At 40.4% G+C, this 24,681-nt stretch overlaps 1 protein-coding gene across 1 annotated transcript in view; it reads left to right on the top strand.

Annotated features, from left to right (window-relative positions):
• The first annotated feature begins 314 nt into the window (after nt 1-314).
• Nucleotides 315-24,681, top strand: part of fcho2 (FCH and mu domain containing endocytic adaptor 2) — a 51,544-nt gene continuing 27,177 nt past the window's right edge. The window contains exons 1-7 of the mRNA XM_039780509.1: nt 315-512; nt 13,302-13,393; nt 17,849-17,923; nt 18,030-18,171; nt 19,894-20,046; nt 20,291-20,395; nt 22,666-22,764. Of these exons, the coding sequence (XP_039636443.1) occupies nt 480-512; nt 13,302-13,393; nt 17,849-17,923; nt 18,030-18,171; nt 19,894-20,046; nt 20,291-20,395; nt 22,666-22,764 (699 nt within the window). The 5' untranslated portion in view covers nt 315-479. The remainder of the gene's footprint in view (nt 513-13,301; nt 13,394-17,848; nt 17,924-18,029; nt 18,172-19,893; nt 20,047-20,290; nt 20,396-22,665; nt 22,765-24,681) is intronic.

Raw genomic sequence — 24,681 nt, 5'->3', positions numbered from 1 at the left:
ATATTATATGATTTAATTTAGCATTATGGGTATTGTGTGTATTTCTGTAGTCCGGCGTATGTTTGTTTTCGCGTTTTCTGTTTTCAAAGAATTGAAAGAGTAATTATGTTTCGCAGCTTATCCTCCTCAATGTGCCGCTGCAACATGTTCAGTCTAAACGAGTGCATAAGTTGACGCGGATCACTTGAAGGCAGCACTTTACACAGCGACGGCCAGTCGTTTGCATTTACCGCCATTGGTAGCGCTGTTTCGTCCACCAAAAAGTCTACATTTCTACGGGAAGAAACCATAGGGGAGAGACGCAATACAGCAGAGTGGTGGAGGTGGAGTCTGTAGGTGGGGAGGGAGAAGAAAGGGGAGAGAAGGAAAACGGGGAAAGGCAGATAGAACAGAAACTGGGGGAGGACGCTGGATGATTTACGCTTTAAAAGTTGCATTACAACAAATTCCAGAGTTACGGTGAAGAGGAATAAAACAAGATGATAACGCCCTACTTCCTAGAGAATTTCTGGGTAGGTGGTGTTTTTATTCACGGTGTTTACACCGGTGCTATTCCTTATTATTCTCTTGCTGTGTTCCCTCCCTATCATGTTCTTGTCAGCCAGGAATCAAGTACTATTCACGTTATAGAGGCGTGAAGCTTCCTGCCGCTGAACAGGCGGTGTCCGGTGCCGCCAGACTAGGCTACTGGTCAGCAGCCCCCCGGCTATCGATCATTTTCATCGGCGATTATTATTTTGCCACCCCGGGGTTTGGGCCTCTGTAAACCTATCTAACATGAAACCTCAACGAAAACACCCTTGCTCCCGCTAATTGGCTCTCTCCGGATTGCTTGGAATGTTTATGGTCAGTTCCATGAATGTCATTGGACGTTTCGGCTGTCAGTCATAGCCCTTGGCCGTTCGCGTCATTTTCTTCCGTAATAAAGTTTCGGTGAGAGGCCAGATGTTTAGTAAGTTAGAGAACAGCTTTAAAAACACGAAAGCTCTCTCATATTGTATTGGACATTTAGCTTATATTTTTCTATGGCCACTGCTGTAGTGCATGTATTACTATTACGCTGTGTACAGTGTTGTCTAATGTACTTCCGAGAGGTCATTTCGTTTCCGATTTGACGTGGCCACGGTATGTTATTGCAGGTTGAGAAGTAAATTTGCCCGTCTCGCTGATATTAATTTCATCCGCTACCAACCTATCTGTCTTTTTTTTTTTTTTCTTTTATTGCTTTTTCCCCCCAGAACCACTAAAGCCATAAAGGCAGTGTTACTAAAGGTGAAAACAACGCCAGCTTCATTAGGGCTGCTCTCTCTTTCTCTCTCTCTTTCTCTAAACTCTAAAAGATAAGGTCATGTATTGCACTATTACCACTGCTGCAAGTATGGGTCATAATTTGGATTTTTTAATCATATATTGTGTCACTTTTATAAATGTTGTGGTCCCTTGGTTAACCACCCCAATACAAGGGGTAATGGACAATAACCATAAGTAAATGGGGAGACTGAATATGGGAGATATACGCTTATACATGTGTTATTGCTTTGCTCCTTTAACTATCTATGATCAGGTGCAATTACAGCTCTTGGAAATGCAATGCTGCAATTTCATGCTGTCAAAACATATCTATTTTACATTTAGTATAGATTTAGTGATGATGTGTTGAATGAGGAGTTCATACATGTCTAGTTTGTAGGCTGTTGCAATTGTATCAAAGTACTGTCAAATAGCCACCATTCATAATGCATCCCTGTCTTCCCTAAGGTGGGAAACAGCTCTGGTTTTTAACCTCAGTTGACCTCATTTCCAGGTGGTAAAAGCTGGAAAGAATATCCTGCTTTGTTACTGAAAATTATATTAAGCAAAGTAATTTAGAAAAGTACAGTGCTGTCAACCTCCAAAGCCTTTTTCTAAAGGAGACTTCATCATTAACTAAATGGAAAAGAGGAGAGCCTCGAGCCCTAGACACTCTTGATTCTTCAATCTGCCCTTTGTGCCCTGCACTGTGGGACACAAGAGAATCCAGTGATGGCAAAGATCAGCTGTGTGTTTAACATGCAGGACACACACACACACACACACACACACACACACACACACACACACACACACACACACACACACTTGGCATTAGGGGATTCATCCATTTCCCTTTGACTTGACTACAAATCATCACCACAAGCAGACACACACACACACACACACACATCAGGCTTCACTTTTGCACAGCATGCCGGAGTATATACCTGTCCCCACTCTACGCTCTTTCACTCTGTACTCTAAGAAGAGGCATTTTTGTTTATTAGTGGCATTGTATGTAATCTTGGCATGGCTCTCCCCTCAGCTGAATAAACTAATAAACTAGTTCTTTAGGAATTAGGAGCCAGACATACTACTGCCATGTCGTCTGTCAAAGTTGCAGCACTTGATTGGTCACTGGCTGCAACGTTTCCGCTCAATACATTTATGTGCAAGTCTTAAATGTCCATTTCCCTTTTTTTTTTTTTCTCTGTGTGGAATGTGCATGAGTAAGCTAGTTCACTGTGGCTTGTTGATGGAAGTTTGAATGTGTAACTGTCCCCACATGTCTCAGGCAGTGGATTAGTAGGCTATGTCAAGTAAAAACAAGGCAGCAGGTAGTTGGCCTAATGCTCTAGTTTTTTGTCCCACATCTATGATGAGCTTATGTTTAATGTGGAGTCTGTCAGCCTCCAGCATGGCATGGGAAAATCAGATGGCAATGTGATAAGCAAACAGTGTTGATACAGCCAACAGCCCCGGCCGGGATGGCCTTCTTCTCCTGTGTGTGTGTGTGTGTGTGTGTGTGTGTGTGTGTGTGTGTGTGTGTGTGTGTGTGTGTGTGTGTGTGTGTGTGTGTGTGTGTGTGTGTGTGTGTGTGTGTGTGTGTGTGTGGTCTAATAGGTTCTCACACTGTATGCAAGTTTCACAGTAACACCCGCACAAGTTATGGTCTGATGTGAACTGTTGCAATAATACGGCAGTGACTGAAGTAAGAAGAGATGCATGATGGTGATACATTTTCTTTCAATTTGCACAAATGACCAAATTGCTCGCTTAATCTTTGTCTTTAGAGGAAGGCCCTGCTGAGTTTTGTAGTGGGATTGAGTTGCGAGGTTACGGTCCCTCTAGGGAGAACAGGTTTTGGTTTTGGTCAACATTGACTTTTGTTTTAGCTTGAAACAGAAATCCTTCCCTATTGATTTGACTGCCTTGTGTCTCATGAACTCCTATTGTAAGCTGGATTTAGTGGTGCTTAAATGGGTCAAAAGTATTGATAAATCAACCTGTTCTGGGATGTAGCCAGCAGCCAGACACTTGATGTCACATCCCTAACTGTAAGTAGTGGTGACGTTCTTCTACATAATAACTTTTTGCCACCAACAAAGCTTGGCCTGTGTGTGTGCTTACCACATACTTATTACGCTGTGTGTTGGCGTGCTGTGACAGACTCTGATGTCACCGTGCTGTCTACCCGCTCTGTGCTCTGGGGTCTGGGGTCTGCAGCTACACCAGGCTATCGTTTACAGTCAGTCTTGTCTGGAGCGAGGGAGTCTGGTTTAGCTATTCTTAAATTCCTCAGTGAAAGTGTGCAGTCATACTTCTTTCCACTGCTTTTCCCTGAGCATACAGGAGTCATGTCAGCTGGGACACACCTGATTGTTTCCTGTTTACTAGCTGCTAGTGGAAATTATATGACCAAGACTTCCTAAAGCACACCTCGGCTACCTATGATACATTTTGCACCATTATGTGATGAATGCAGTACTACAGCAGTGACTTCAACGGCCATGACAAAGTATTTTTTTGTTAGTTCTCTTTGCAAGTTAAGAGAACTAGGTTGGTTTGTAAAGTAGTTCCACTTTGCGGCCTGCATAGCAATATATTTTATTTAACAGTGACCTAGCTCTTATGCTTTTTAAGATGTATGTGTAATATTTTATTTTCTGCAAATCTTATTTACTGGATCCTATTCTGCATAATGTCTTATAGACATGTCGTGTAAAGCATGTAGGTTACATGGCAGTCACTGTTGTTTACTGAAAAACTATCTCTGAATGGATGCAGGGAGAAATGGTCAATTGATTAGTCGACTGACAGAAAATAATTGGCAACCGTTTTAATAATTGTTTGGTCATTTCTTTTTAAACAAAAATTCTAAATAATCGCCCAGCTCCAGCTTCTCAATTGAGAGGACATGCGGCTTTTCTTTGTAGTGAACTCAGTATTTTAAGGATTTGGACTGTTGATGGACAAAACAAGCCATTTGAAGACTTCACCTTGGACTTTAAGAAATTGTGATGTGAATTTTCTATATTTTAAATGATTAATTGACTATTTGGGAAAAGAATTGGGAAGATTATGAAAATACTCATTAGCTGTAGCCCTCGATGCAGACTACCTTGTGAATAAAACAATATATCAACATACTAAAATTTGTGGAATTTTTGAGAGACCCTCGAAGTTAGTTTATCTTTTATTGTTCGGAGAAGAAGGCAGTATATTTATGGAAAGATAACCAGAGCTCTCTCCGTGTCATGGGTTGCATTACTGCCTGTCAGGCAATAAACACTTGATTCCCTACGCACACAGGATGTTGAAATGCCTGGTATTACACTCTAACAGAAAGAGAGTGAATTCCTCGCCTCCTCTGCCCGGCAGATGTTACATGATAAACTGCAGCACTGTGGTTTTGTTTATCTGTTCTTTAAGGTGGCTTTTCGGATTCAAGATGGTAGCCGTTTAACCGTTTCTTTTTGTGTTCGTTTTACTCTGTAATTATTACACTGATGTTATTGTTGTGAAAACACAATGCAGTGTGTATTTTGAAAGCAGTCTGTGGTTTGTTTTCTGGCCATGGCTTCATGGTACACAGACTTGAACTGGGCTATTTCATTATACCACTTCCTGCGTCTCATGTTTACGTCAGGTCATTAAAATAACTTACTGGGCAATATACAGTATATATATATACACACACACACACATACACTACCGATCAAAAGTTTGGGGTCACTTAGACGTTTCCATTCCACTCCATTATAGACAGAATACCAGCTGAGATCAGTTGCATTGTTTTTTTTAACCAGGCCAGCAGTTTTCAGATTACATTATGTGCTTACATAATTGCAAAAGGGTTCTTCAATGTTTTCTCAGTTAGCCTTTTAAAATGATATCAGATTAGTAAACAGAATGTGCCATTGGAACATTGGATGAATGGTTGCTCATAATGGGCAATGTAGAAATTGCAATAAAGATCAGCCACGAAGCCTTTTTTTCTTCTCTATGCAACTGATCTCAGCTGGTATTCTGTCTATAATGGAGTGGAATGAATTTCTAAGTGACCCCAAACTTTTGACCGGTTGTGTGTGTGTATATATATATATATATATATATATATATATATATATATATATATATATATATATATATATATATATATATATATATATATATATATATATATAATATCATAGGCTATATCTTGATATGAGACTAGATTGTAAAGTGTCCTTTGGGATTTCGGTTATTTTATTATGTGTATTGGTATGTGGACAAAGACCAGACAAAAGATGAACATGTTAAATAGGGCTGAAAGTTACGATTAGCCTACTTTGATTGTCAATTAATTGTTTGATCCTTCAAATGTCAGAAACTAGTGAAAAATGCCCATAGCCCAAGTTGACGCCTTCAATTGCTTGTTTCGTGTGACCAGCCGTGTGAAAACCCAAAGATGGTAAGGTTTACCGTCACTGGAGACAAAGAAAAGATGTCTTATGTGACAGTTATTTGAGAAGATAGAACAAGGGAATGTTTGGTGTTTTTGCTTGAAAAATTACTTAAATGATGAATTGATTCTCAATATTAAATTCTGCATTTAACAGCGAGTGAGGTTGCTGCTTTTTCCATCAAAGCTCGTCTTGTCTGTGCTTATTGAGGGATTCTGTCAGCGATGGTATTGACACAGACTGAATATTGGACAACTGGCACTGTTCACTCTCTTCCTTTTTTCATGAACTCTCAGTCTGTTGGAAGCTGTCTCAGCTGCAAACTGTGCTTCTATTTTTTCCAAACAAACCTTGATTGACATGTTTGCTAACCCTCTCAGCATGTTCTCCTCCCCATTGGGTGGGACGGGGAGTTAAAAACCTCTCCATCTAAATCCAAGCATAATGAGTACTTCTGAATGTCACATCCATGTGTGGTTAGAATATTAAACACCCAGTACAGGGCTTTCATCAATGAGTGTCCAGAGGAGGACATAGTTTCTCCACTCCAGTATCACTTCTCCCTGCCACTGCTCAGGATGTACTTGTACAATCCTAAACTAGCTAAGGCGATGTCTTTATATTCTTGCCTACTGCGCCGTAGCATTATGTTTTGCAGAATTCCAGTATTGTAACCTGCTGAAAAGTCCAAAACGCCCAGAGCTGTTTCCTGTGTTTGTTTCTATTTTTTAAAATTTTGTATTCATTGATATCCCATTCCACATGAGCACAGTTGGTGCACAGAATGGACTCACTTCCTGTTCTGCTCTGTTTGGAGCCGCGTGGTTTTGCTCACTTTTGTCACTTCCCAGTTTTGGCGACCGAGTGGCCAATTGTCAATGTGTGTCTCCCTTTGTGTTTCTTTCATTTTAGGCCAGTGGTGGAATGTAAATAAGTACATTTACTCAAGTATTGTACCAATTTGAGGTACTTGTACTTTACTTGAGTCTTTTCTTTTCAGGCCACTTTCTCCTTCTACTCCACTACATTTCAGAGGGAAATATTGTACACAGCAATATATAGGCCTACATGTCCAGCTGAAATGATGAGCCGATTTAACACGTGGTTGATTGACAGAAATGTTTTGATCATTTCCAGATTCTAAAATGTGAGGATTTTTCTGCATTGAGTACTTTTACTTTAAAGGGGTGATAGAATGCAAAACCGATTTTACCCTGTCATTGTTGAATAACGACAGTTCGGTGGGTAAATAGGACATACATAGAAGCTCAAAGTCCCACTGACACCCCTTTACTATGAAAATCTCATATTTTGAAACTGCCGCTGAAAACGGGCGAATCCCAACAAAGCTGGAAGTTGACGTCAACCTCCCAAAAACCGGAACCTTTGTCAGCCCATGGGTGCATTAAGAGAACGGTCACGCCCCAACATTTACATAGGCTACACAACTGACCTGAGATCAGGTAGTCTTCAGAATCTAGGTCGCGCATATCTCTGCTATTCCATTACAAAATTCACTTCTGAAACTTTTTTATGCGAGAAATCAACTATGTAAGGCTCAAATATGGGCCACTTTACGAAAATGGATGGCTAATTGCAAATTTTGTCCAACTGTGTGTCGGAATTCAGCTGCCGGTGCTGCCTGTGTTGCTGCCTCGCCGCCCGACCTGCCTTCCTTCACACACCCCGGCCTGCTCTGAGGTACTTGGAGCTCCGTCACGACTGGCAGCCCACAGCACTCCATACCCGCGCAAAGTCACCGTTTTTTGTATAATGGACTACTAAACGCTGGTGCTCTGACAGAGCTCCAGGGCTTGCAGCTCCCCTCTTTCTGCTAGCTAGTGTGTGTGAGTGAGAGCACGGTCAGCGAGCTTGTTACGCCAGCAATCTGTTACCACAGGTTCCAGTTAATCTTTTAATGTGTGTAATTATAATGTGTTGAGTTATTTAAACAAACTATTGGGGAAATAAACGCCGCTTGTCCGCGAGTCTCATTGATAGAGCCTGCGGCTGGATGTAGCTCTATCAATGAGAGCTAGCTAGCCTCCTCTTAGAATTCCTCTGGAATTCACAAATATTCATTATCTTGAAATCGGACACCGTTGTTAGCTTTATAAAACCTTTAGGGAGATGTTGTATAAGTGGCGTGACGAAATTCAAACTGTAAATATACTCAAATTAAGGCGAAAAGGAAGCTAACTATCCGTGATTTGTAGCTAGGATTGAAGGGACAGTCACAGCTAACGAAACACCTAGTCTTCACAAATATTCATTAACTTGAAATCGGACACCGTTGTTAGGTTTATAAGACATATATTTAGATGTTGTGTAAGTGGCGTGACGAAATTCAAACTGTAAATATAATTGAATTAAGGCAAAAAGGAAGCTAACTATCCGTGGTTTGTAGCTACACATAGCTAGGATTGAAGGGACAGTCGCAGCTAACGAAACACCTAGTTTTCACAAATATTCATTAACTTAAAATCGGACACCGTTGTTAGCTTTATAAGACATATATTTAGATTTTGTGTAAGTGGCGTGACGAAATTCAAACTGTAAATATAATCGAATTAAGGCGAAAAGGAAGCTAACTAACTATCCGTGGTTTGTAGCTACACATAGCTAGGATTGAAGGGACAGTCACAGCTAACAAAACACTTTGTCTTCACAAATATTCATTAACTTGAAATCGGACACCGTTGTTAGCTTTATAAGACCTTTAATTAGATTTTGTATAAGTGGCGTGACATGTGGTAACAGATTGCTGGTGTAACAAGCTCGCTGACGGCGCTCTCACTCTCACACAACGGAGAAGGGAGAGGAAGAGGGGAGTTGAAGGCCCTGGAGCTCTGTCAGGGCAGCGGTGTTGGTAGTCCCTGCTGTGGGCTGCAGCCGTGACCGAGCTCCAAGTACCTCATAGCAGGCCGGGGTCTGTGAAGGAAGGCAGGCCGGGCGAAGAGGCAGCACCGGCGGCTGAACTCCGACACACAGTCTTACCAAATTTGCAATTAGCCATCAATTTTCGTAAAACGGCCCATATTTAAGCTTTGTATAGTTGATTTCTCCCTTAAAAAAGTATCAGAAGTGAATTTAATGACGAAATAGCCCGATAAACAATGTATAACTTTGCAGTGTCTGAAATATGAGAGTCTCCCATGTGTTTCTATGTAGTTTGCTCAAACCAATCAGCGCGTAGCTCATTCTGAATATTCATGAGCATACCATATTTGGAAGAAAAGCTCTTGTTCCAAATAGAGCCATATTCACAGGGTAGTTAAGGGCCTAATAAAATATCATTCGGGCAATTTTCAGCCCAACCAATGTTACATACCCCATTAGGAGACCTTAAGGAACAGTGTAAAATACCCTATATAATCATTCTATCACCCCTTTAATATGTTTTCCTGCTCATAGCTTTTCTTAAGCTACAATGCATGACTTTTACTTAGTAACAGAGTATAGAATCTGAATACTTCATCCACCACTGGTTTAGGCAGCATATTATTATTATAATAATAATAATAATAATAATAATAATAATAATAATAATAAGTTATACTTTATTAATCCCGCAAGGGAAATTACAATGTTTTTTCACTCTGTTGTTAGAATACACATCACACACAGGCCTGTAATACAAAGCCGGATTGAAATACACACACATGCTCAGTACCTATACGTGCACTAATGGAGAGATGTCAGAGCGAGGGGGCTGCAGCTGTCGATGGACAGGCGCCCCGAGCAGTTGGGGGTTCGGTGCCTTGCTCAAGATCACCTTGGCCGTACCCAGGAGGTGAACTGGCACCTCTCCAGCTACCAGTCCACAGTCCCTACAGACTGAGCTACTGCCTAGGGGTTATGTAAGGTTAATTGTTATGGTCTGTGTCTTACCTTCCTGTCTTGACATCCATCGCGTGCAGTAGTTTGCATGTCATGCTGCAGGCAGGGTAATTGCTAAACTTGTACTTTTCTTATAGTTATCTTGTTCCAACAGGAAGCACTTATTTTCACAGTCTACGGTTAGAATGTAGGCCAGTGAGCTGTTGCCTAGAGAGGGATGCTTTCCATTTTAATGTCTATTTGCTCTGTCAATACAGAGCTACCCCCGAGCTTCATTTTGACACAAACGTCCTGACCTTTCATCTCTGTCAATGTGGGAAAACAAGGGTTTGTTAGAGCTGATTTTACTTTGAATCGTGCCATAATGCCAATGAAAAATAACCTTTGAAATATCAGCTGATACGGTGTACCAAAGCGCTGACAGTGGATTGCTCCAGGAACCAAGTATGTGTCAGTGACAGTCTCGGGTTGGGGTGAAACAAAGTTGGCTCGCCGATTTAGACAAGAATGAGGATGAGCAGCTGTGAACAGCGGTGTCATCATGTTGACTTCATGTTTTAGTAAAAGTACGAGTTTCCTTATTTGTCTTCATTTGGCTATAGCAAGTGCTTCCTCTACATACTGATCAGCAGAATTTAATATATTTTACCATTTTCCTAACAAGATGTCCCAAACCATTACAATCATAACCATTAATTCAGTGGCTGTTATTGTAAATCTGTTGGTGAGTAGTTGAGTCATGTTGCTGTCTATCTGTGCTCTCAGCCATGATTTGGATGTTTCCTCCCTCATTGAAGAAACAGCCTAATGGAGGGCGATGAGGAAGAAAAGTGATTCTTCTTCTTCTCTTCTCAGAAGTGACACAAAGGCGTTTGAGTTGAAGGTGTGTTAAGAATAAGTGGCCCCTGCTTAAAATAGTGTTGCTCTGATGACCGACCTGTCAGCCGTACTGTTGTAGACAGACAGACACTGAGGTAGGGTTAGGCATGGGCCTATTTTCTGAGAGGTCAAGGACAGAAAGTGCAGTTTAGAAATCCCTCTCCCTGCCAGTGTGCAGTGTGTTTAAAAATAAAATACACTGTGGACAATGGAAAAAAGTTGTTGTTTTTTACCCAGACATTTAAAAAAAATACATTTTAAAGCTGAAATATACATACCGCAATACTTTGAAACTGATATTTTTCTTGAAGCTTATACTGTCAGAATCTTATATCTGCCCATGCCTAGGTAGGGTCAGGACCATAATTGATTTCCAAACCAATGTAGCTCTTGTGTGGACTACAAACACAGCACCAAACCGAGAAGTCTTATCTAATAGTAAAGTTCATTAATGAATTTTATTATATGATGATGCTGCCTACAGTGTACATGGGCCAACTATCTTATCAGTCCTAGCATTTTATATAAGAGTCTTTTATTATACAGGAGACAGCCCGGCCGATACTGGAGTTCAAAAAAAAAAATCTGATAGCAATATATCAGACTATAGTAATTAAAAGAAATATATATATATATATATATATATATATATATATATATATATATATATATATATATATATATATATAATGAATATAATATATAATCTGCGGAACATTAAACCGATAATATCAACTTCTCAGCGCTTCTTCTGCTGGATAGGTATATAATGGTGTTTTATTACCTCCAACTCAATTTTCTCCAATTTCTTGTTACTCATGTCTGCAATAAGCTAATATTGACTGTCAGGCCTGGCTGAGTGATTGGTCACACTCTAATACAGGAGGTAGCTTAGTGATAGATGAAGATAATTTAAGAAAATGTTCATCTTTTTTTTTTTTGTGAGCAAATTTGTATTAATGTTTGAGCCGAAGAGATGTAGACATGCAATCAGCAATACAGCATTGAATAAAAGTAATGCAACAAAACACCATATGTATAAGGACTGGTCAGTAAGTCAATTGTCTATACCCACGACGCTCCACTTCCTGGATTGCTATGTTACCGGATTTCACTCTTTTCGGCTGTATTTTCAGTACATTCCGCTTTCTTTGTGTTGGTATTTTGAACTCCGGTGGATTTATGAGGACTATGGTTAACTGCTCCTCAGATCGCTGCAGGGTAAATCCAGACAGCTAGCTAGACTATCTGTCCAATTTGAGTGTCCAATCGTACACATGTTCCATCAAAACAAGTTCCTTCCTGAGGCTATTTTGCAGCGGCACCGTGGCTCTGTGTTCTGAGCTTAGCGCCGCCCATGAATATTGTGATTGGCTAAAGAAAGGCCAATAAATCAGAGCACGTTTTTCTCCAATCCCGGAATGCTGTGTGGACTAGCCAGACCCTCCTCCGCAGCGCTGTAAAGGAAGGTCTGGCAAAGCGAGACTAGTATGATATACATAATAATATGACTGACCCACTAAGAGCCCACATATAAAGTCACTATAATGGATGCAAATGTATATAAAGCCCAGGCATACATTCTAGACATACGTAACATACACCTACACACAGCTCACTTAAAACCTACGAGCAATTTTGCACTTTCAATTAGAGATGCACCGATAGACCGGCCGGTGACCGGAATTGGCCGGTTTTCACGTGCTCGGCCATGAGCGGCGACGGCAGGTCAGTCTGACATATGCCGATTTCATGCCAGTCAATGCTACAATTAACTGACAACACAAGTTATATGAGTTACAGTTCTCAAGGACACACAGACGCGACAGCACAGTCTCTTTTTCCCTTTCTCTCAACTTTTCCGCGAAGAAGAAGGAAATGGTTCTAACATTGCACTTTAGATGTGTGTGAATTTCCCACACCAGGAGTAATTTATATAGTTCTATTTATAGTGATCCATTATCTGTTAAAAAAAATTTCTATGTTCTGTGCAAAATGTTCTATTAAAGAAAAGATAGAAAATAAATATTTGCGTGTGCTGTAAAGTGGTTAGAAATTTTTTTATCGGAATCGGCTAAAATCGGTATCGGCTGGGCTAACTACTGAAAATCAGAAATCAGAATCGGCCTAGAAAGTTGTAATCTGTGCATCTCTACTTTCAATTCATTGAGATTGGTTTACTTGCTGTAAACTGCAATTCAATTTATGTTTTGTTCATTGTCATATTTATTTTTCTGTGTTCTGTTTACCATGTAAGCCATCGTTGAGTATATAAATATGCCAAAGCAGTATAAAAATAATAATTATTATTATTATTATTATTGTTAGTAGTAGTAGTAGTAGTAGTAGTAGTAGTAGTAGTAGTAGTAGAGTGTCACTCACTATATCAGTAATATAAGGGTATGGTCATTCATGTTTTCCTTTTAATGTAAACACAACATTTTTCATTCATATGAATTATTCAGAGGTACCTGCATTTTTTAAAGCATCATGCAACTGGACACCAGTTACCAAGTCGCATGGTTACGGCAACACAGACAGACAGACAGCCAGACCGACCGTTATCTGGCTGTCTCATACATTATATTACATTATTCGCTTGAGCTGCAGATTTTTTTTTTTAACATCCATTACTCTCAAACATGGCAAAGATGAGTATGGTTGACCAGAGGCTGCTGCAAACGCAGCTGGATGCTATGCAGACAATGAGAATGCTGCTTGTACAAAAAGCCATCAGGGTAAGGTCACCCGAGGTATTGTTGTTTGTTAGACTTGGTGCTTGTTCCGGTGACTGATCTGTCTGCATTCCTTTTTTTTTTTTTTTCTCTCTCTAAAATGCAGGGTGACAAAAACAATGGCTTTGATGTGCTCTACCATAACATGAAGCATGGCCAAATATCCTCCAAGGAGTTGACAGACTTCATCAGAGAAAGGTAAGACACCGTAGTCTGATACACATCAGTTAGTTTGAGGAGGTGGCCATTTCTGCATAGTTTACAGCCTGTTATCTAGTACATACAACACATTACTCATTAACCTGTTATAATGTGTCCAGTTCTACCTGTTTTGTGGTATTCTTGGTATTTAAAGGTACTTCCAACTTTGCACTGGCAGTTCCAGTTCCTACTGTGCCTGTATTGACACTGTACTTAGCTGAGACCGCTGATTGCCACAGATACATCATCTCGCAACATATGGGTTTGTTCTGACTACGGCTGCAACTAAAATTTTCAATTAATCGGTTCATGTTTAAAGTCCAAAACGCTGTGTATCACTGTGACATATGACAAAGAAAAGCAGCTTATCCTCGCATTTGAGAACCTGAAACTACATAATGTGTTTTATTGTCGATTAACCAATCCGTGAATTGGCTAATTATTTAAGCTCCAGTTCCGCCATAAAGATGAATCTCTCTAATGGAGGTTCTTCATATGTATTAGGAAAATAAACCGTACATGTAGTAGATGAGTGCGACATTGTGACTAAAGGTAGATGTTGATAAGTGTGAATGTTATGCAAACTTGCAAACCTCTTTGTGAAAGAAGCTTAAATCTTAGCCCACCTGTAACCTAGCATTATGTTACACACCTTCAGTGTCTGTAGCTTGATAATACCATAATAATAGCTTATTTTCAAAATGTTCCCACCTCCATGAAGACGTGTAGAGGTGCCTGTTTATAACCTGCCACATGATAGATGGTCTACCGCTGGAATTCAGCAGTGGATTCCACTGCACTCAGTATTTTACCGCTGGAAACTTTTCATAAAACTGGGCTTTCCATGCAGTAGAATAGTGCTTTTTTAAATTTATTTGTGCACTTGGTGTAGGATTTGATATGCTCGATTAACTGTGTTTTAGTGGACGATTTTGGAAAATCTTATTAATAATGAATGATGATATTTCAGAGGTTATTTTACGTTGACATTATGGCACGATTCAAAGTAAAATCCGCTTCTTTTGCACATGTACAGTTGTTACTATAGTGGCAGGGTGCTCCAAAGGAAAACCATGTACTTTCTGAAGGACTTCTGTTGCTGAATGATTCTTATGATTGCTTAAACCATTCAGACTCATTTTGTTGTAATAAATCATCTATAAGCTGTGCCCTTTGCTTAAATATTAATACTCTTTGTAGTCTGCAAATGTTGTTGACACTATACAAATGAATTAATACATTATTCACGAAGCAGACAGAAGTTCAGGTAGAGATTAATTTATTGTGTTGTACCATAATGGCTTATATTGCTCAGGAGCAGGGTACAAAATGAGCTCCATTCACCAGCCAAACGCTTGTAAAGTATGCAAGTGGCTGGTAGATTTGCTTCACTCACCAGCCCAAAAAACAATGGTTATCTTTTGAGTGGCTGGTGAAATGTGAACCTTCACTAGCCATTTGGCTGGTGGACGAGAAAGTACATTTTGAACCGTGCTCAGGAGTACAGTAACTCTAATCACACCTTGAAAGTTTCCAGGCTCGCTCGGGTTTTTCAGTTCAGACTGATGTATCATGGTTTATTTATTTATTTATTTTTACTTCAGAAAAACTGCACTGTGGCTCCCTCTGGTGGAGAAAGAAGCTCCGTACTCTGTATTAATATGTTCCCACAGAATTCTGTCAAGCAGGGCCTCTTCTTCCAAAAGCGTTGTTTTTGTTGTTGTTGCTGAAACAATATTAGCAATCACCAAATTCCCAAATAGCACACACATCCATAAAATCTCTTGTAGGTGATTTGTCACAGTTATCTGCACTGAGAGATGGAAAACTACCAGCACTCTGCTGTCTCATTTTCAGTTCTTCTTTTATTCTAGGTCAGTAGTGACAAACTCAGTTTCACTAAGGGCCACGTTGGAAAGTAAGAATCCCATCAAGGGCCAGACATTTAGAGTTTATTGACATGCTTTCATTTTGGAAAAAGTCAAATATCTTTGACTGTGTTATTGCATGTCTTATAAAGTCTTCTCCCTTACAGTTTGGTCGACATAAAGCCCTAAAAAAAAGGTTCCTTAGCCATCATAGAAAAAAGGCAGAAAAAATTAACGAAAACAACTTAAAAAATGTGGGGAAAAAACGCGCCAAAAGCATCAATCAATCAATCAATACAAATTTATTTGTATAGCGCTTTACAACAACCAGCAGGTATCCAAAGTGCTTCACATCAGGAACTAAGAATAGAACAACATATCTTGCAATAAGAAGCATCGGCAAAACTAGGTGTGCCGAAATTTATTGTGAACCTAAATAGATATGCGGGCCGGATGAAAATCTGCAAGGGGCCGGATTTGGCCCGCGGGCCTTGAGTTTGACACGTGTTCTAGGTGGACGTGACTGAATGTTTCAGCTACATATGACCTACTCCAGTTGAAAAACTCAAGGTTCACATACTAGCACACATACTTTCTGGAGACTTAAACTGCGTTTCAAACAGTGTGTCCCAAATCCATACATCATGCCAACTCTATACAGTATGCACTGTACTACACAATAATTGTCAAAGTAAACTATTGTAGCAGTCAGATCAATCAAAACACAACTTTGGAATGTCACTGCCCATTCAAGTTTACTAGTTTTTCTTAAGATTTAATACTTATTTTTTGTCTTCCAAGATCTTTCTTGAGCTGTCTCACCAGCAGTGACAATTTATTGAAATTCCTCCAGCTGTAAGCAGCTACTCTATTTCTTTTCTGCATTGCATTGTGGGAGACAACAGGCCACATAACTTTTCCTGCTACAGATTTCCTACCATGGTCAGAAAACGCAGGGGAGACACTTTGTTTCTCTCACTATGACTCTAGAGTCGGACTCGCACCAAAGCTAATCGCTGTCACTCTCTCACTTCTCCACACACACACACACACACAACACACACACACACACACACACACACACACACACACACACACACACACACACACACACACACACACACACACACACACACCAGCACAAAATACAAAAACAATAAAACGCGCGCCACTTACGTAGGCTACGGCGGAAAGCTCTGCTGTGGAGCCATGGGGCATAAAAGGCCTTTAGATCCTCTCTGTCTTAAGTCACATTGAGGTAACGGTATTCAGGCCCGAACAGTATGTGGCAACTAACATAAAATACAACCTCCAACACATGAAACCGGAATCAAGGAGCAAGTCAAAGTTCACTTTGAGAAGTGCATGTCTGAATGTGAGGTTAAAAGGTTTGTGTGACTAATAAAGAAGATGAGCTGTGAAGAACAATAAACTTCTGAGTAAAATATGTATACCTCTGTAGTGCACAACGCACAATTTAAACTTCTTCTTTCTTAAGTTCTAGTCTAGAAGTATCAACACTAAGACTTTTTTTTATGGTTCTATTGAAATGCAGAGGTTTCTTCTGCCACTTGTCAGTATTTACAACATGCTAATGTATAACTTCCATTCTGGGCTCACACAGATATGTGGAAAAGGGGATGTAGCCTTGAATGCATTTTTAGCTAGTCCCATCCTCTGTGTTGTTGTGCACTGTTTGTGTGTACCTCTGCGTGTTTATGATGGATGGATGGATGATGATAATGGCTGGAAGATTAATCGAAAATGTATTGACCTCAAAATTCAGAAGTGGTCATCATCATATCGTGTGTGTGTGTGTGTGTGTGTGTGTGTGTGTGTGTGTGTGTGTGTGTGTGTGTGTGTGTGTGTGTGTGTGTGTGTGTGTGTGTGTGGTGTGTGTGGAGTGTGTGTGAGGTGTGAGTGTGAGGTGTGAGTGTGGTGTGTGTGTGAGTGTGTGTGTGTGTGGTGTGAGTGTGAGTGTGAGGTGTGAGTGTGAGTGTGAGTGTGAGTGTGAGTGTGAGTGTGGGGTGTGAGTGTGAGTGTGAGTGTGAGGTGTGAGTGTGTGTGTGAGTGTGAGCCGTTTCCCGTTTCCCCCTGGCCGACCTTCTCCTGTAACGTGACTGCAGAGAGAGGCTGGCTAAATGAGACCTGCATAATTCAGGCTTTCATTATAACACTGCAGCGGTTTCTTTTTTGTACTCCTGTCACTTTGCTGCAGAATGAATGAATAAAAAGGGAAATTAAGAGAAGCAGTGAATTCAAACACTAGTTTTCATACTCTGTCAGCTTCGACGTGAGGTTTATGAAAACATCACAAGCCAAACCACACTTATTTGCCCACACATAGCGCATGTGGTCAAACATTTATGTTGCAAGTTCTAAGTGGGTGTTTTTGGCGGGGATCTTCACTTTACATTTAGTGACATGAGCCATAACCTAGTTGCAAATACTGAAAAACTTTGTAATACTATACATTAAAATGGGTTTAAAGGTAAAATTGTAACCTTGAGATTATTGACTATTTTTGATCATTTATAATGATTTAACAAGTAATCTCTGTGTGTGTATTTTTGCTGTGTCCTAGGAGTACTATTGAAGAGGCCTATGCCAGGTCTATGACCAAACTTGCCAAGTCAGCTGGCAACTTTTCTCAGCTTGGGTGAGTGTAAACCGCTTTCTAAGTTCTCTGCAGTAAAGACCAGTATGAATGAATGTAAGCGGGTCTTCCTGTGTTCTAGCCTCTAAAGTGTCATCTTTTATCCCAGGACTTTTGCTCCAGTTTGGGATGTGTTCAAGACCTCAACTGAAAAGCTGGCCAGCTGTCACATGGAGCTAGTGAGGAAACTACAGGAACTTATAAAAGAGGTTCAGAAGTATGTGGAAGAGCAGGCCAAAGCACACAAAAAGGTATGGAGATGGAAAATAAGGAAATTGTAACATTCAAGTTCTCAAATGTTAAATGTTGTCTCAACAAAATCAGCCGCGCAAACATTTTTCAAGGATTTACGCCAGTTTTTGTATTTTGTGCTCCACACACATTGCGGTCGGATACCAAAAAAGGTATAATCTGAGTTAGGACTGGGTGATATGGTCAAAATCTTCGATCCCAATGTAGGGCATTTTTAAAGGTCAATAACGATATATCACGATATAACCTGATATCTGGTCATTCAAGAAATACATACTCTATATGAGACAACCACATGCTAAAGCCTATTTTTCTGCTCGTGTGAAATAAATACTTGACAAATGAAAGGTACGGAGTATTTTCTCATTTTATGAAGAACTTCAGTGGAAAATGAACATAACGTGCAAGGATCAGAACGTAAAGCATCATCCAAATGACATAAATATTGCCTCAACACAGTTTGGCTACTGTTATTTTACTATCACAATAGAAATAATATAGAAAAATATATACAACAGACATTTTTGTATTCTTTTGACGGCACATATCGTCATATCGCGCAGCCCTACTCTGAGTCTGTCACGCCTTCCCTTTAACTGTTTTTCTTAAACTCCCTGCTCCAGTTTTGCCACAAGTTTATCTTTATTGAGGATAATATACTGTTTAAATAAATACCTATTCTATTTTTTCCTGTTAAGAGTTGTTTTACAATGTAGTTATTGTCCCTAGAGTAAAATAAGTTGACTGTATGGACTTGAAGTCAACCCTCCACAAGAAAAGGAAATAGTTTAATAGTTGATACCATCCTGAGAAAATGTAGCGTGCCGTGTTATTCTATGAAGCATTTATTTTTACACCTCACTCCTCTATCTCTCCTCTGCTGAGACACACCATCAGCTCATATCTCATGCATGAAGCCACAGAACCCAAAGTAAAATGGGAGGTCAGAATCGGTGGAGTTGTGTTTGTGCTTTCAGCATGACAAAAAGGCTGTCACAGTTTCTCTCGGTCACTTCCCTGCACTCCCCGTTTCTCTCTGCTTTGTGTTTCTTGGCTTACTTGCAGATACAGTGCATACTGTAGTTAAGCGGTGTGAATAACCCAAAATAAACACCCATCTTGGAGTGGGTGCTCAGAATGTGTACTTAATTTCTTTTGCTTACTCCACTGATGTTTACATTATACCATAAATGTGTCAACAATGAGTAACAAAGTTCAGGTTCAGTGATGATGATGAGTAAAACAAATGCCCAGCTTACTGTGTGGCCACTTTCATTACCCCTAAATTATATTTCTTTTTTTTATGTCCTTCAGTTAAGTTAATGTGGAGAGCTATACAGATGGAACAAATGTGGTCTATTAAGAACAAATGCAGAGCCCTATACATGTTTAACAGCCACTATATAGCTTAAACTGCTCCCTGCTGTACTGTGCAACAGTTCTGTGTCACAGGCTGGAGAATGAAACTGATGGACTGCAATAGAATTTTACTAGAGCAATAAAGGACCTCTGTCTACATGGAAATCATGTCTGTTATTTCATCATTAAGTCATAATAAACAAGGGGATCCCAGGACAAGTGTTAACCTGTGTATTATGTCAGTTTTTATTTATACCAGAATCAACTCCGTAGTTAAATATTCGAGCAATGGGTGACACTTGGACAAATTATTCAGCCAGTTGTTAGCTGCGTTACTTTACCAGTAATTTGTGTGTTGTTAGACAAAAGAAGAGGTGGCGTCCACTCTGGAGGCCGTACAGAACATCCAGACCACCTCTCAGGCTCTGCAGAAGTCCAAGGAGATCTACAATGCCAAAACTGTGGAGCAGGAGCGCCTCCGCAAAGAGGGGGCCACCCAGAGAGATGTGGACAAGGTGGGAGGTCACATTCGCACATACGCACACCCACATAGTCATGGTATGGTAATAAGGCATGATGAAGTGCCTTAACACTGCAGTCTATACAGAAACGTTAACCCCAAAAGCTTCTTGTCTTCAGATGTTAAGGGGAGCTCGGTTTCCTTGCTGATTTGTCAATTGGTCTGAGAAAACAGAGGCCAATTGTGTATAGCACATAAACGGATGATAGCCATATATCTGTCTGTTTATATTTTTGCAGGCTGGAGTGAAAGCCAAAAAAGCCACAGAGACCTACAAGTCATATGTGGAGAAATATGCCGCAGCTAAGTCAGAGTTTGAACAGAAGATGACAGAAACTGCACAGGTATTGTAATAACTCTTTCTCTCTTCTGTGTGGATGTGCTTTAATGAAATATGTGCTCACAAACTCTGTCTAGTGTCTGTCTCTGTGTTATGCAACACTTTCATTGTGTAATCTGTTAGTCGTGTGTGTGTGTGTGTGTGTGTGTGTGTGTGTGTGTGTGTGTGTGTGTGTGTGTGTGTGTGTGTGTGTGTGTGTGTGTGTGTGTGTGTGTGTGTGTGTGTGTGTGTGTGTGTGTGTGTGTTCCACGTTTCTAGCCCTGTATCATCTCCAGATTGTGTTTTTTCCTCTGTAACGGAATCATTGTGGAAAGCCCTGATTGGATCCATCTGAAGGACTGATTAGATAAACTCCAAATTAAAATCAGATCAAGAGATCTTGGCCTCCTTATCCTCCTGCACCGCAGCAGCTCCGCCACCAGAAATGGTTCCAGTTAGCCTAGCGTTTTTTGTTTTCCCCCTAGAAAAAGCAGAGTTGCAGCCCTGCTTCCCCGGGATCGCAGTCTACGGCTCATCTCAAACGCAGCACATGTGGACATGAGTTATAAACACTGAACACATGTGCTCTCTGACATCATTGGGGCTCCTACATGTGTGTTCTCTTTGTGTGTCTGTGGGTGGGGTGGTGTGTCTGTGTGTGAGCATATGCTAGCCGTTATCGTGGTGAATGACAAAAGTACAGTCTTATTTGTGTCCATGTCTCTGTAGTGTAGATGAGTGTTTCTCAACGGTATTACCGCCCAGAGGGCGTTCAGAAGATGATGGGGGCGTTAGGTTATTATTTTGGAAGGGCGTTGAGGTGCCCTTGGGGGTTAGTTTGAAAGCTGTTTAAACCAAAGATTCAATAACAATACATGTTTACACTTAAACTATTAAAAAATCCATGGTCTGAACATTAAAGCTGCCAGTTTACAGCACGCGACTGGACGAGACGGTATCCTACTCTTCTGTCAGCTTTATTTGGCGGCCCGTGCCTGCCATGGAACGGGCAGTAAGAGCTCGTCTTAAATGAGCTCTGTAGCTACTACGTGAGCGTTCAGGCAAACAGTAGCTGTTCCCCGCTTCCGGCAGTTCAGAGTTGTGTTTGGGGTTTTAAACTTTTTATGGAAGCGATAGAGGCAGTGATGTACTGTTTACTGTACGGTCTCTCACACCTCCACAAAAACAGCACGATGTGGGGTTGCATTTTCAAAAAAATTCTGCTATTTACTTCTAAGAAGGGATAGCAAACCTGCTTTCTAACCTAGCCTTCCCTCTCTTCTAACCACCTTTAAGTTTCTAACTCTTCTAACCGCTCTTCTCATCCTTCTCTACTTTCTAACATTCTAGTTAGGGCTCTCACTAACTTTCAAGTTGTCTTTTCATCGCGTTTTTTAAGTGTTGTTCTTGTGTGTGTTTGTGTGATCCTTCTCTTACCCTTGTGCCCTGTTTCGTTGACAATTCTTTTAATTTGTGTTGTTTTTAGTGTTGTTGTACGTTGTGTTTGTTGTAATAATAATAATATTAATAATAATAATACATTAAAGTACCCAAGGACTTCACAAACAAAAAGGAGATTCAAATTTACTAAGGTTAGGTTACACATGCAGCAGTTTTGTAAACTAATTATAGTTTGTGTTAATATCTAGTCGTTCTGATTGTCTTTTATTTATTTGGTTTGATTTTTTCTGTAATTATATATACATTCTATCACATGTTTTTGTATGGGTATAGTGATTCATTTTTGTTTTTGATTATTTTTATAACAATAGTACAACAATAATAGGCCTATATTAGGGCGTATTATTAATATTCGGGCAATTAGACTACATAATATTTGATGGGGGCGTTAGGGACCTGATAATGGTAGGGGCGGCCAAAAAGGTTGAGAACCACTAGTGTAGATGCAGGAGTGAGTGGCTCTTTTATCTGTGTGTTTGTGGTTAGATCTTCCTCTGCATCCTCACTTTGAATTTACAGTTCATGATTATTTATACCCATTCTCCTTGGTTAACCCCAGAAGCCCAGAGTCAGACTTAAATGGAAGTAAATACTAGCATTTGTGTGTGTGTGTGCGCCAGTGCCGTAGATCACCCAAACAGACACACAGGAAGTGGCTGGGCCAGAATAAGGAAGTGGAGTTTCCTAGGCTGCATTTTGTCCTTTTAACTTATTTTTGTTTTCATGTCTGTTTAATGATACTGTCTTCACGATGCAGATTTGTATTTGCATGCAGTTAATGTCAAGTGATTTGCCGCATCGCTGTCTCATAACTACCCTCGCCCTCTGTTACAGAAATTCCAAGACATTGAAGAAAACCACATTCTCCACTTGAAGGAGATCATTCAGTCGTACTCGCAGTCTGTCGACGAAACGCACATTCAAATAGGAGAGGTGAGTGTGTACACATACACACACGTACATACTCTCAAAAATTCCTTTGGGTGGAGTAGGTGTCTTGTTGACCTGAGGCTCTGCTCACTGGGTTCACTGTGTGTCATGTCAATTAGTGTCGTCTTTGATCTCGCTAATCGTTTAACTGAGAACCAGGAAATGGTCCATTCAGCCTTTTATGCCAAGCAATTAAAAACTGATCAAAACTCCCTCTCAGCCTATCTAAAACACCTCCACCAGTCCAAACATTTGCCAAATACCGTGTCTGATAGTTAGACGTGCTACACAGCCTTGTTTGTTCCTGGAAGAGTGTGTTTAGGTTTGAGAAAATGGCATCAAGTTCGATCAAATCCAATTGTGAAGGCTTTCAAACATCGTTCACAATTATATTAATCAGTATTTAATGTTAACCGGAGATTTCTTTTCATTTATTTATTCAGCAATCATACTTACCAGCTCCACACAGAATAACTCATGACTAACTACAATCTGCTGCTCTGTTCTCATTAATCTGAAGCTGCTCTGTATGCTGCTGCGGTTGTCTTATTGCCTATAGAGGGCGACACAGCTCCACCAAGAGTATCCCAGTCCAGCTTGTGCAGCAAGTTGGAAAGAACGTGGAGCGACAGGCTACCGCAGGTTATTCAGCCCCACAGTTCCTGCTCCTTAGCAGGAGATGGGCAGTGCTGCTGCCTGTTGCTGAGCCAAGTTAAAATACTGCCTTAAGTGGTCAGTCTTTCCAGACAAGAAAAACCAGAGTAGACTAAGAAAATAGTGATTTGGTGATACATGCTCTTCAAACCAGGTTGTGAGGGACCTTAGGAATTTTAATATCACACAAGGCTGAGGCAGGAGGGAGGAGGGAGAGAGCAGGGCGAAGGAGGTTGGGAACATCTCTGCAACATTGTGCTTAGTCACTGAACCCACAGGCATTCGTGCTGACAAGCAAACACACAGACAGAATCATTTATTTGCACATACTTGCATTTAAAATATGGAATATTGTGAGTGCTGTTAGTTTTTTTTTAGCTAGACACGTGCACACACACTGATGACATACAGCCCTTCTGCTGTGTGGTTTGGAGTCAGTTTATTAACATTTGTGCTACCTTTTTATTTAAGCCTTTATTTTCTTGAGCAAGTTACAGTGTGAATATTAACCTTCAAAATACAATTTACTACCCTTATGAGGCTTTCAATGGTTGAATACGATATGTGTGCTAAGGGAGTGCAGATAAGCTGAAAGTAAACAAGTACATTACAATTTTTTTTATCAAAGGAGGTCACTGAACTATTATCACACTTGTAACATTGCAATATGCACTGGCTTGAATGATTTTAATTAAGCTTAATCCCAAATGTTCCAACAAATTCACAAAATGAATATAGAAAATGATGAATATATTATTTATTCTTGCCAGTAATGACTTACTGTAAGATCCTGGAAAAAAAATAACAGGTAGCCTTGATAGCACTTAAAGGGAAACTCCACCTTTATTTACAGGTCTTGTGATGTACTGCTGCATATGTGAAAAAGTTGTGAATTGAACACAGCTGGCAGTGTGCGTTAGTGAGGGACAATGTCCTTGTACTGTAGCTGCATTAGCAACTTCTAAAGGATGGTCATAGTGCCTGCAAAGGGGCCTGCACATCTGGGCTGGGATAGCATGAAGCTCTGTGTGTGTTACACCCCCAGTGAAGCTCCTCGCTGGCAGGCGGATAGTAACAGTTGAGGACTCCACGTGGATCACTTTATCAGAGGAGACATGGTCGTCTACACTCCCACCAGGTCAACAGTGGAGTTAGTAGTGACTTTGACTGTTGTACAAGGGAATTGCTTTCCAAATAGTAGCGACCGGTGTTGGGGCTGCTGTCAGTCCAGGGGTATTAAACTACCAGAGACAAGTGATTGCAGTG

Source organism: Perca fluviatilis, chromosome 17 (assembly GCF_010015445.1).
Source record: "Perca fluviatilis chromosome 17, GENO_Pfluv_1.0, whole genome shotgun sequence".
Classification (NCBI taxonomy): Eukaryota; Metazoa; Chordata; class Actinopteri; order Perciformes; family Percidae; genus Perca; species Perca fluviatilis.
This window is presented reverse-complemented; position numbering and strand designations above follow the sequence as displayed.